This window comes from Prunus dulcis, chromosome 7 (genome assembly GCF_902201215.1).
Source record: "Prunus dulcis chromosome 7, ALMONDv2, whole genome shotgun sequence".
Classification (NCBI taxonomy): Eukaryota; Viridiplantae; Streptophyta; class Magnoliopsida; order Rosales; family Rosaceae; genus Prunus; species Prunus dulcis.
The window spans coordinates 11,418,948-11,430,681 of record NC_047656.1 but is presented as its reverse complement, the minus strand read 5'-3'; the positions used below and the strand labels follow the sequence as shown (position 1 = coordinate 11,430,681).

Here is an 11,734-nt window from a genome sequence, read left to right as displayed (position 1 = left end):
ATAATTTTTATTGAAGATGCATAACTTCGATTGATCTGGAAAGTCAACTGAATACCAGCCAAAGAGGATTTCGATGCACCATGTGGATGTTGTGTAAATTTCAGGTCTTCCAAAGCCCCTTTCTTTAACTAAACATTAGGCACAAATTCATAACTAGTACTCACCCACTATTTATATAAATCAAGCTCTCGAAGTGGAAATATAACTGTCCCTAAGCGAAAAAGAAAAGGAAAAAAAAAACAACCCCACCACAGGTTGCTCAAAAAGGAAGGTTTTTTGTTTGTAGAATTGAAAGCCATCCACTAGCAGATCTGACTGATTCCTAGCTAATTAGGTCAAACTAAATCAATAAAAAAGAGTATTCTGCATAACCTGATCGATCAAAAGAAAATTGGGTTTGAATTTTACTTGTGACTTATGAGGAACGAACATATGCAAGGCATGTCGTAAGATTATAAACATATGCAAAGCAATCCTCCAATAATGCAATTGCTTAGCAGCCCTTGATTACGTCGTAAAAAGTCAAGTNTTGATATTGTAGTGTGATAATGCTAACATGCAAAATAGATGGAATTGAACACAAGAAGATTCAAGATTTGGCTCTGGGGAAATAAATGTATCAAAATGGCTGCCCGACATGTACAAAATTTTCTTCTTTTTCCTTTCTCATCCATAACTACAACTAAATCATCATCAATTGGTCAATTAGAGGCAGTAGCCAAGATAATCAGAGATTCAGAGGCAGCCAGCCAGACATCATATTGGTTGTTGCGGGTAATGAGGTATTCAAAACACAGACTTTTCCTAATTTGGACGATGAATAGCGTACGTACTAATTAAGACTATGGACATGCAACCAGCAAATATACCAATCACTTCAACGTAACCCTTCATAATTCATAATTCATAAGGTTGATTTTTCATTTCTTCATGTACTCATTGGTCGGAAGGGCCATATACTTAAATTATTAACAAGTTTTCCATTGCTAGTTACCCAAAATAACACAAGGTATGAATAATAGTTTAGAAAGAAAAAAAATTTGGCCCGGGTGAAGGGGAAGCCTTGGCCTTAAAGTGGCTCATCCACCACTAAAACGGGTAACATGAAGCATGTATGACTATTGAGCTTTATATATAAGTTAACCTATTTTAATTCCAAATAGAAAGTAGACTCCATCCCAAAACAAATTGACAATAAAAAGTATACCAACTTTGAATAAAACAAAGATTTGTAACTTTTCTAATATAAGATATTTCTTAATTTCCTCTCAATAATAACAGAATTATACGTGAAAATAATATGATAACATGACGTGTGACGGTGTTCAACCCGTGCCGAAAAATTCCTCAACAACTGGCCATATGGAGTGTGGATAAAGTTAACACGGCTCTTGGTGGTCAGCAAATATGCGATGTGCGGTCACATCCACACAGGCCCACAAGAACGAATATGAAAAGTTTGAAAACGCCTCTCTCATTCTCAGCCTCTCAAAGGCCATTTATGGCTGTGGATGGATAAGCCCCTGAGACTTTGAGTTGAGAGCTGAGTTGTGCCTGGCGGCCCTAACGCTGCGGGCACACGTTTGCCACTGCGTAATAATATTAATTCTACTTTTATTTCTACTTACCAAAAGTAGTAGCGGTATTTGGGCACGTGAGAGAAAGAAATCATATGTGACAATCTTTTGGACAAGTTATCATTACGGTCGTCAGCACGAATTTAGGATTAAAAAATAACTTGGGTTAACTTTCAGATTAAAATTTTCAATCGAAAAAATAAAAATTCAACAATACGAGTAAATTTCATTAATAAGCAAAAAAACATACATTAGTCAAAAACATATTAAACCTTACCCCTCAAAATACGAACATATACGTAAGTGAAAACTTAATTGAAAAACAATAACAAGCATAACAACCAATAAATTAGGTACTAATACTTAAACCACGTGTGCAAAATATTCTAAGAAGCAAACCATGCAACAAATCTTCAACCACGTGTGCGTGTGTGCGTCGTGTTTTCTGTTCACGTAGGAAACGACACTGTTGTATTTTGGCCTGATCATGTTGGACAAGATTCAAAAATTGATATTGATAGGGACAAAATCTGGGTATCCAGCAGGCAACAAATGTAGCCATGCGAATTCTTGCCAGATTTTTATCACGCAGTTGGATATAAAAACCTCTTGCGTCATTAGTAGGCATTCGACTACGCGTTAGAAAATGTCATTGTTACAGTATTTCAATATAAAAATACACAAACACAGTTATTAAAAATAATAATAATAAAACTTAATTAGTTTTTTTATTTATTGGAAGCTTATGGGGAAAAAAAAGTGTATTCAATTGATACACAAGTCAACTAAGAGGTATTTTTCATCAATAGTTTTTTTAGGGGGTTAGGCAATTACAAGAGATGAGCTATCCACACCACACATATGGTCTACAACCTCTTTCTCATAAAATTAGTCGCATCACTAGTATGTGAGGGGTTGAATTTGAATGTCACAGAGAGAGAGAGATAGAGAGAGAGAGAGAGAGAGAGAGAGAGAGAGAGAGAGAGAGAAATTATATATAAATGTTGTAAGCAAGAATATATCATAGAACTTATTATCAAAACTAATATTGTTAACATTTGATTATATCTCAACCAATGATAAAACTCATTATCAGAATGATTATTGTTAAGATTTGACTATATCTTAATAATCATAAAACTCATTATCAAAGTTTTTATTAAGATTTGCACTCCTAGACCACATTCTCATACAAGATTTTCACATAAGAAATGTTAAATTTCAGAGAGACGGACAAACAGTTCACTACTAGCAACAAAGTTGTCCCCAACTTAGCCACCTACAAAATATGGTAGGTGTGGGGTTTTATTACAAAAAGTCTCGGTGTTATTAGGAGTGTAATCTCTCATTATACGTTGTATTTTATTTAGTCAAGTTTATAATGTTGGACTTTATATTCGTCAACACGTCCCCTCACGTGGGATCACCACATAGTGAGCCACATGTGGAACCAATTACACATTGAAATCAAACATTCAAGCTCAACATGTGGACATTACATATTGGATAAAGAGTAAGGGGAAACATTCAAGTCCAACATATGAACATCATATATTGAGTAAGGGATAAGGGTAAGTGCCCAGTACTTCTGGCCCAGTCAATTAACCACTTTGGTCTGATACCATATCAAATTTCAAGGATACTGACCAATGACACACTATTAGCAACACCGATATTGTCTTCAAATTAACCACACACACAAAACCCAGTAGGTGAGAGGGTTTATCATAAAAACCTTAGTGCTTTTAACCACTCATTGTATATTGTATTTTATTGAGTCAAGTTTTTAATGTGAGACTTTATATTCTTCAAAAAAAAAAAAAGTGGGTTTCAATGGTCGTTCAAGTGACCATTTTTCGATCATGATTGGTCGCAATGTTAACCATGTTTTGTAGACCGGCTATTTCTAAATCCAATTGTATCAATAGTGAAGGATGGTGAGGTACAATGGTGAAAGTCATGGATCACTTGAAGTGTGTGAAAATATAAAATGAATAGTTGTCTTATATTGGAAATTTAAGAAACGTTACATAGAATTATAAAAAAAATTAAATTATTCCCTTTATTGTTAATTTATTTTGGTGTGAAATCTCGAGTTCATTCATGCTATCATAGCATTTTGTCTAGTAAGTAGACCTCTCTTTTTTCCTATTGTTTGGTAATGAAATTATGATTCACAATAAGTTTCTTCTCTTTTTCCCCTTGTTGTCTTGCTAAAGATATAATTTTTAAATAAAATAAAAAAAGAATCTAGCCGTTATTGGTTACTTGGTTAATTTATAGTTTTTACCATCTCTAGTAATGAGTGCAAATCATAGTGAATGAAACCAACCAGTCCACCTCCCTCCTTTAGTAACTTTCATAATGAAGCACAATACTTTAGTAACTTTCAATCAGATAATTCGGTTGACTTAACAAAATTATTCACCTCCTCTCTCTCTCTCTCTCTCTCATCAACAAGATCAACGTACTTCACATGCAATTCAAACGGCCGATATTTCCTCCACGTGCCATAAAACCCAAGAAAGACCATTGTATTGGTCAAAACAAATGGGATGTGGGCAATGGCAACAACCCAAATGGCCAAGTAAACGAATGGAGTGAGAAGGCATTACCAAATAGCCCCCACAGCCATTGCCTTTTGTCGGCAAGCAGGCAAAGCAGAATTTAAATTGGCACGAGCCATAAAGAAAAAAAGGAAAATTATTATGTCGTGTTTTCTTTTTTCAACATAGAGAAAGTCAAAGGCCGGGTTTGGAAACTCCTAATGCATCTTTGCCCAAAATTTTGTATTTATTTGCATGTGCATTTCACCTTGTGCAATTTTAATTTAGCCCCTTAACCCCACCATCCCCTCCATAATTAATGACTTGGTAAAGTTCATCAAACTTGAGCCTTTCAATAACTTGGAAAAGTCTTCATCTTCATCTTCCTCTCTCTCTCTCTCTCTCTCTACTCTCTCTCAACGCTCATATTACCCGTGTTTTGACTTTCTCATTTTGAAAATTTCTCACTTTCCTCCCCATCTCCACATATATATAAATAAAAACTCAACCCCTTTCTCATAACCTCATGAACTTATTCAAACCATTTCACAACTATATCAAACACCTTCATCATCAAATCAATCATCAAACACTCTACACACAAAACCTCCTTTAATTCTTTTGATCCCTGTTCATAATCCTCAGTAAAACCTTCTTAGTTTTGATTTCCACCAGTTTTTTCCCTTCTGCGTTTTCGCTCTTTTTCCATCAATGGATCTAGAAATTGATGTTCCTTCATTTTTCATCTGCCCCATTTCTCTGGAAATCATGAAAGACCCCGTCACAATTACAACCGGGATAACCTACGACCGGGAAAGTATCGAGAAATGGCTATTCTTGAGCAAGAACAACACCTGCCCCGTCACCAAACAAGTGGTTTCGGACTCTGACATCACCCCAAACCACACTCTCCGCCGGCTGCTCCAAGCTTGGTGCACCTTGAACGCTTCTCACGGCATCGAGCGGATCCCTACTCCGAAGCCGCCTGTCAGCAAAACCCAGATCGCCAAGCTCTTCAGAGAAGCCAAAAAGTCTCCACTGTGCTTGTCGAGATGCCTTGGAGAAATCCGGTCCATGGCGTCCCACAGTGAAGCCAACAAGAGAAGCATCGAAGCCGCCGGCGCAAGCGAGTTCTTGTCTTCCATGATCATCAACAACGTCAGAAACAACAACAATGTTGAAAGCGAAGAAGCTTTGAGCATCCTCTACAACCTCAATCTCAGCGAAGACGCACTCAAAACACTTGTAGGCAAAGAAGGGGAGTTTATCGACGCCTTGATCAAGCTCATGCAACGTGGAAGCTACGAGTCTCGAGCTTATGCAGTGATGTTATTCAGATCAATGTTCGAGGTGGCTGACGACCCAATGAAGATGACAAACGTAAGACCTGAATTCTTCATCGAAGTCGTTCAGGTCTTGAATGATCAGATCTCACAGCAGGCCTCAAAAGCCACATTGCAGCTGCTCATCAAGCTCTGCCCTTGGGGACGAAACCGAGTCAAGGCCTTGGAAGCCGGGGCGGTTAATGTCTTGATCGAGCTTCTCCTTGATACATCTGCAGACAGGAGGACCTTGGAAATGACACTGATGGTTCTTGACATGATATGCGCCTGCGCAGAAGGCCGCGCAGCCCTGCTGAACCACGGGGCAGGACTCGCGGTGATTTCGAAGAAGATAATGAGAGTTTCGAAGGTGGGGAGCGAAAGGGCTGTGAGGATTTTGTTCTCCATTTGCAAGTTCTCGGCGACCCCGAGTGTTTTGCAGGAGATGATGCAACTGGGTGTTGTGGCAAAGCTGTGCTTGGTGCTTCAAGTGGACAGTGGGAGCAAGACCAAGGAGAAGGCCAGAGAGATCTTGAAATTGCATGCAAGGACATGGAAGAACTCTACTTGTATACCAAGCAGTTTGGTTTCTTCTTATCCTTCATAGAGATTGAGAAAGAAGTGTTGCTTTCTCTATATATTTTCAGTAATTTTCCATTTTTGTGTACATTATTGGATGGTAGGTTATGATAAAAATATATATACAGATTAACGGGCAAGTCCCTTAAATGTTTGATCACATTCGTATGGATTTTGTTCTGTTTTGGTTCATGGTCTAATTGGTCCTTCTGAAGTTAATTGCTCGATATATATTTGGACTGAGATTACATATATTTTCCAGATCATTTCATTGTTCTGGAATTTGAGTCGTTTATGAGAAATCGAAATCTTTTGCTTTCTTTTTAATTTGTGGTCAGAGAAATCCAAAGATTAGTGTTAATAAGCCCATACTTTTAGCAGTTTCTGGGTCACCATGTTCATGCAAATTGATTGAGAACTGGTCCAGCACCAGCAGCACCAGCACCCACTAGCTATAGACCTAGACTTTCTCCCTCAAAAAAGCCAGCCAGCCACAGAAAATAGTCATATCTTCGTTCCAAGTGTGTTATACAATTTAATTTGCCCATCTTTGTGGACCGAATTCTATATTATGTACTTTCTATATACCTAATACGACAGATAAACAATGGGATTATTAATTCTTTTTGGTTACAGCTTTCCTTTTCAGCAAAACAAGTACAACATTTTGTATTTGACTTTGCATTATAATTAAAGATTTATATTGCTGATTCTGTGATGTGATTACTACTTGTACACGTATATATAACGGTGTACGTTTTGTTCAAGTTAAATACACCTTGTAAATTTATTCATATTTATTATTATATTATAAAATATAAATTCATAGTCTATCTCATACAGCATCAAGGTGTATTTAACTAAGACATTAGACGCATGATGTGATGTATCTGCAAAATCCAGTAGGGCCTTCTACCTTCTAGTATATAAAAGAGAAGAGAGGGGAAACTTCCCCCCTCCATCTAGTAAAATCAAATTGCGGCTGGGACCTTACTGCAGCACATGCTGTGTGCGGCGCCGATAAAGAAATTTCCCTTTATCGCAACTCACCTTCCTCTGGGAAAAGCAATGGTAATGGACAATTCTTTACCCTCACATTTTCTTCTTCCTTTTTTCCTTTCTTAATTTCTTTCTACTTTCGGTATTGTGCTTCTTTGAAAAAAAAATTTCACTTTCCTTGTTTCTTTTGTGTAGTTTCACACTCATGAGTCCCAATCTGATTATTTAATTCAATCCTCCAAATTTATCGAACCCGATCACAAATGGATCAGGTCGGTTAGTTAGCTAGGGTAGGGTGGATTGGAATTTTGAACACACATGTATGTATGTATGAACCAATACATTTCCCTTTCCCAAAACCTCTAAGTACGTACCTTGTTTATTCTGCAAAACAAAATGCTAATGATACCGGTACCTGTATTCATTGGAATGAATGTGGACCGTATATTTGGTTCCATACCCACGGGACGTGGAAAACATTGCCAGCTCGGACTTTGACTTACATGATTCATGAGATGTTGGAAACTGGATTATTGCAGTTTATGCTGAGTTGTAAAGCGCACACACAGGTGGGAAAGTCATGAAGTGTTATATACGTTCCAATTTTATCAATTTGCGATTATTGTTATATGCATGTCACGTAAATTCTACAAATATTATGATTGAGAATATGTAAGAATCATGTCCATGTACCTTTTTCCACAAACACAAAAGCAAAAGTGTCACGAATTTTATGGCCAAAGAAGCAAACATGTGGTGCAAATTCGTTATTTACTATGTGAGATTCAACTCTCAAGAAAATGAACACCACTCCACCACCCCCTCCCCTAGTCAACTCATAATTTCATCATAAATCCCTGCCAATCCCGAGCCTCCACGTGTACGGTACAGATTTCACAATGGTTACCTGGCTCTGTATCGTTAGATGAAATCTGATCCAAAGTTGGTCCGACATTTTTAATGTGATATCATGAATATGATGGGCAACCATGCTGTCTCCTCCGTATCGTATTTTTTTCAAATTGGATATCCAATAACTTGATCGGGTCGTAGTCAGTCTCAGCAGCAGTCAGCATTAGCAGCTTGCAATTGCATCCATGGAAGCAAATCAATTTTCACGTCGTTCACCAAGATCATATGATCGATTACGTGGTAGATGAGCAACCTGTAACGTTTGGCATGAAAACTAATATAATAATAAGTTACATGCATTTGATTTTGACTAGGTGATGTTTTTAATTTTCTATATTGATTCATTACACTATTCATTGAGGAGCTTTGCTATGATTAGTTGCCCAAATAAATATCAACCATTCATTTTTTGTGGATCTTCAACACTAGGGAGTCGTCAATTTGTACATATAAAGAATTAGGTCACGTAGTATTACTAAGTTACCCCGAATTAAACATAGAGAATATCAACATACGTGGTCATTCTACTTCCACCAGCCTCACCACAACAAGTGGATTTTGAGTTTCTTGCGGTCTGTTTGGTTACATCTCTTAGTAGTTTTTTGTGGCAATGACCGGGTTATAGAGCTAGGGGATTTGCAGCATTTTGTATTCATAACGTGCAGTTTTTTAATTGATAATTAACTTGATAATGTAATTAATAAGATAGATTTGGAATTAAGGGACCACTAATCTTTTTATTATTGATCAATATATGATTTGATCAAACTTTGCAGGCACTTTATACTAGATGTTTGTCGGCTGGAAGATGATTTGTGGAAGTTAGTTATATATATCTTGGATCATGGGCGTTTCTGGGATCATGTGTTGCACTAAATTTCATGTAATCCCCCCAAAATCTCTAACCTAAACCTTGCCAACCTCCACTAATACACTCATAAATAATAAAATAGATTATTCAGGGACTTGTTCCAAGAAATTTTCAAACCTGGGCAATGCATGGTTTTCAGCCCCACAAGATGTGATTCCAATGAATTTGACATTTTCATATTCTTTGCTTTTTAATCCAAGTGACAATTATAAACGGCACAACAAGTAGACTGACTACTTTTCCCTCCCTCCCTTGGAACCACGAAACCATGCATCCTTTGAAAACCGGCAGAGGCACCACTTGGACTCTATCAATCTTTACAGTCCTTGATCTTGACCAAATATTATTATAAGTAATTTTCATTAATAGGGTTTTGACACTAATTTTTCCTCCTTGGGGATTCAATGAGTGGTTAAGCAGCTTCATGGTACATCAATTAGAAAATCTTAACTGCCAAATCTCGAAGCAGAAAGACCAAGAAAATGAAAGAGTTCCGGGAGAGAATTTCTATGGTTAATTTATGTTAGATGAATGGTCTATATATAAGCCTACTTAAGCTTGATTAACAGAAGCTTCTAGAGACTAATTAATAAAAGCTTCGAGCTTTATAAAAGAAGCTTCCATGGATTCGGAAAAGGAAAATATACCCTAGAGTAGGAAACTGGCTACAAAATCATCTCTGCGACTGTCTCTCAGAGAGAGAGAGAGAGAGAGAGAGAGAGAGAGAGAGAGAGAGAGAGAGAGAGAGAGAGAAATACCTCAATCTTTAGTGTGTTCTCTACTCACTAAATCCAGAAGGGCAGATGGGGTTTTGAATGAAACGCATACACGAATTTCGTACCGCCTTGTAAATAGAATTAACAAAAATTACAAAGGAAAAATAAGTAATAGCTGGGAGCATAATTATAGATATTATTACATGGTGATTTTCAATTTCCAATCTATTCGATCTATACATATATATAACTGATTATATTCATAGTATATGAAAGAAAGATAACAAATTAAGAAAAGAACATCAATCTTGACATCAAGTCCTGGAGAAAGTTTCATTACATGGCAAATCAAATGGGCTCCAACAACTACCAATTAAGAGGTTTGGATCATGAGCTTCTGGCCTTCCACCTAGTAGTGGTGTAGCAGCTTGCATAGTATGACTTGCATGAGCCATCATTTGAGAAGTAGACCACAATGCCTCCTCTTGGCCTACTGGCAATATTGGTGGCAACCCAAAATCACTTGCATCTTGAATTTGATGATGATGCTTCTCATGATGATGAATTAATGGGTCCAATCCACCAAAGTACATGAGTTCATTGGTGCTACAATTTTCAGTGTGGCATCCAAGTGACCCAACAAGACCATTTTGATGATCTTCCATTAATTGAATGCTACTAATGTTGCCTCCTGAGCTTGCATTGTTCATGTTCAATGCCATGCTTGAAAAATCTAGTGCAGCTGGATCGAATTCACTAGGTAATTCTGGCAGCTGATGATCAGATCCAGTGCTATTCGAATCGTCTGGCTTTTGGTTCAAGAAATTTGCATAAACAAGTGCAAGATCAATACTTGAACCATCTTGACTTACTGAGGAGCTTGTGGAATCACCCAATGAGTTGTTCATAATTACATTGCTGCCAAATGAATTGTGAACAGTACCCCCATAACTACCCAAATTACTAGTACTCTTATTAGATTGATGAACATGACCTTCTGTGCCTGTGGCAGTGGTGGATAGCCTTAATGACTTGGACCCTCTTCTGTTTTTCCGGCAGCCGCCTCCTACCGGGACGTTTCTGAGGGACCCACCCTTGGTCCAGTACCTCCTACAGCCCTTGCAGAAGTACCTTGGTTGAGTTAAGCTATAGTTGTTGTAGTAACAAAACTTGGTGTTGGAACAACCACACCGGGGACAATTTGGAGTTATCTGATGATGATCATCGTTTGGCTTCCATCCTGCTCTCTCCATCACCAATTGTGACCCAAGTCCGCATAGGCTTCATCAAAATCTCCCACACACCCTACTCTCTCTTGCAAAGTTGCACAGAGAGAGAGAGAGAGAGAGAGAGAGAGAGAGAGAGAGAGAATGCTCAGTTGGGCTGTATATGTAAATGTAATAGTACTTTCAATACACTTATATGGGATAGAGTATAATTAAGAAAGAAGTGTATAGTACACCACCCCGTGCACATTGCATTCTAGCAGTGTGTGTTGAAATATTCTCTCACATCGATAATGTAATAGTGTGATTTTACCAAATATAATTATTGCCTTCCGTTTTACTCCGATCAATTGATTTGAATTAGATACTCTGAAGTCTATTAAAATATTGTAGCAGTTTCAATAAGAGATTAAGTCACGCCACACATGATGTTGTGTGTTGAGAGTTTTTCCCATATTAGAAATGAGAATTCTTCTTTCATCTTCACCGATTACTAGTTTGTTTCAAGTACTTGAGTCATTTCTCTTTACTTACATATTAATATCACATATACAAAAATAATTCATTAAACACACACATACAAGAAAAGAAAAAAAAAAGTTTATACATACGTATCAAACAGTAACTTGCTTTGAGTTGGTATCTAATTGTATTGTAGAGTAGGGATGAAGTTTTTGTGATGGAAATGTTGATTGTTGATGCAGCCCGTACGTGCACATGAGGTTTTGGTGGCGTTAAGGACGTTAGGGTAGGGTTAGGGTATGATTGTGTGTCACAGGCCCGTAGGCTAATAGAGGGTGTCGGTGTTGGCCACACGTAGCACAAGGATATTGGTGCGATTTTCATGACTTGTGAGGGCGAAGCAGGACGCAAAAGCCTCGGAATGGTAATTACTAGTTTCAGGTTCCTTTCAGGAGCAGACAGCCTCCCTTGATTATTAATTATTAATTATTAATTATATCATTCAATTAAATAATCTGAAGTGC

The 11,734-nt window shown here is 37.5% G+C and overlaps 2 protein-coding genes across 2 annotated transcripts; one reads left to right on the top strand and one right to left on the bottom strand.

Annotated features, from left to right (window-relative positions):
* Positions 1-4,636: 4,636 nt before the first annotated feature.
* On the top strand, positions 4,637-6,326 carry LOC117633512 (E3 ubiquitin-protein ligase PUB23-like). Its single transcript, XM_034367148.1, has one exon. The coding sequence runs from the start codon at positions 4,835-4,837 to the stop codon at positions 6,050-6,052; it is 1,218 nt and encodes a 405-aa protein (XP_034223039.1). The 5' UTR covers positions 4,637-4,834; the 3' UTR covers positions 6,053-6,326.
* A 3,510-nt stretch (positions 6,327-9,836) lies between these two features.
* On the bottom strand, positions 9,837-11,265 carry LOC117635867 (dof zinc finger protein DOF3.5). Its single transcript, XM_034370245.1, has one exon. It carries the CDS (start codon positions 10,773-10,775, stop codon positions 9,837-9,839), a length of 939 nt encoding a protein of 312 aa, XP_034226136.1. The 5' UTR covers positions 10,776-11,265.
* Between the last annotated feature and the right edge of the window lie 469 nt (positions 11,266-11,734).

Coding starts and splice junctions, on each gene's coding strand:
- LOC117633512 (XM_034367148.1), top strand. CDS start 4,835: ATGGATCTAGAAATTGATGTTCCTTCATTTTTCATCTGCCCCATTTCT.
- LOC117635867 (XM_034370245.1), bottom strand. CDS start 10,775: ATGGAGAGAGCAGGATGGAAGCCAAACGATGATCATCATCAGATAACT.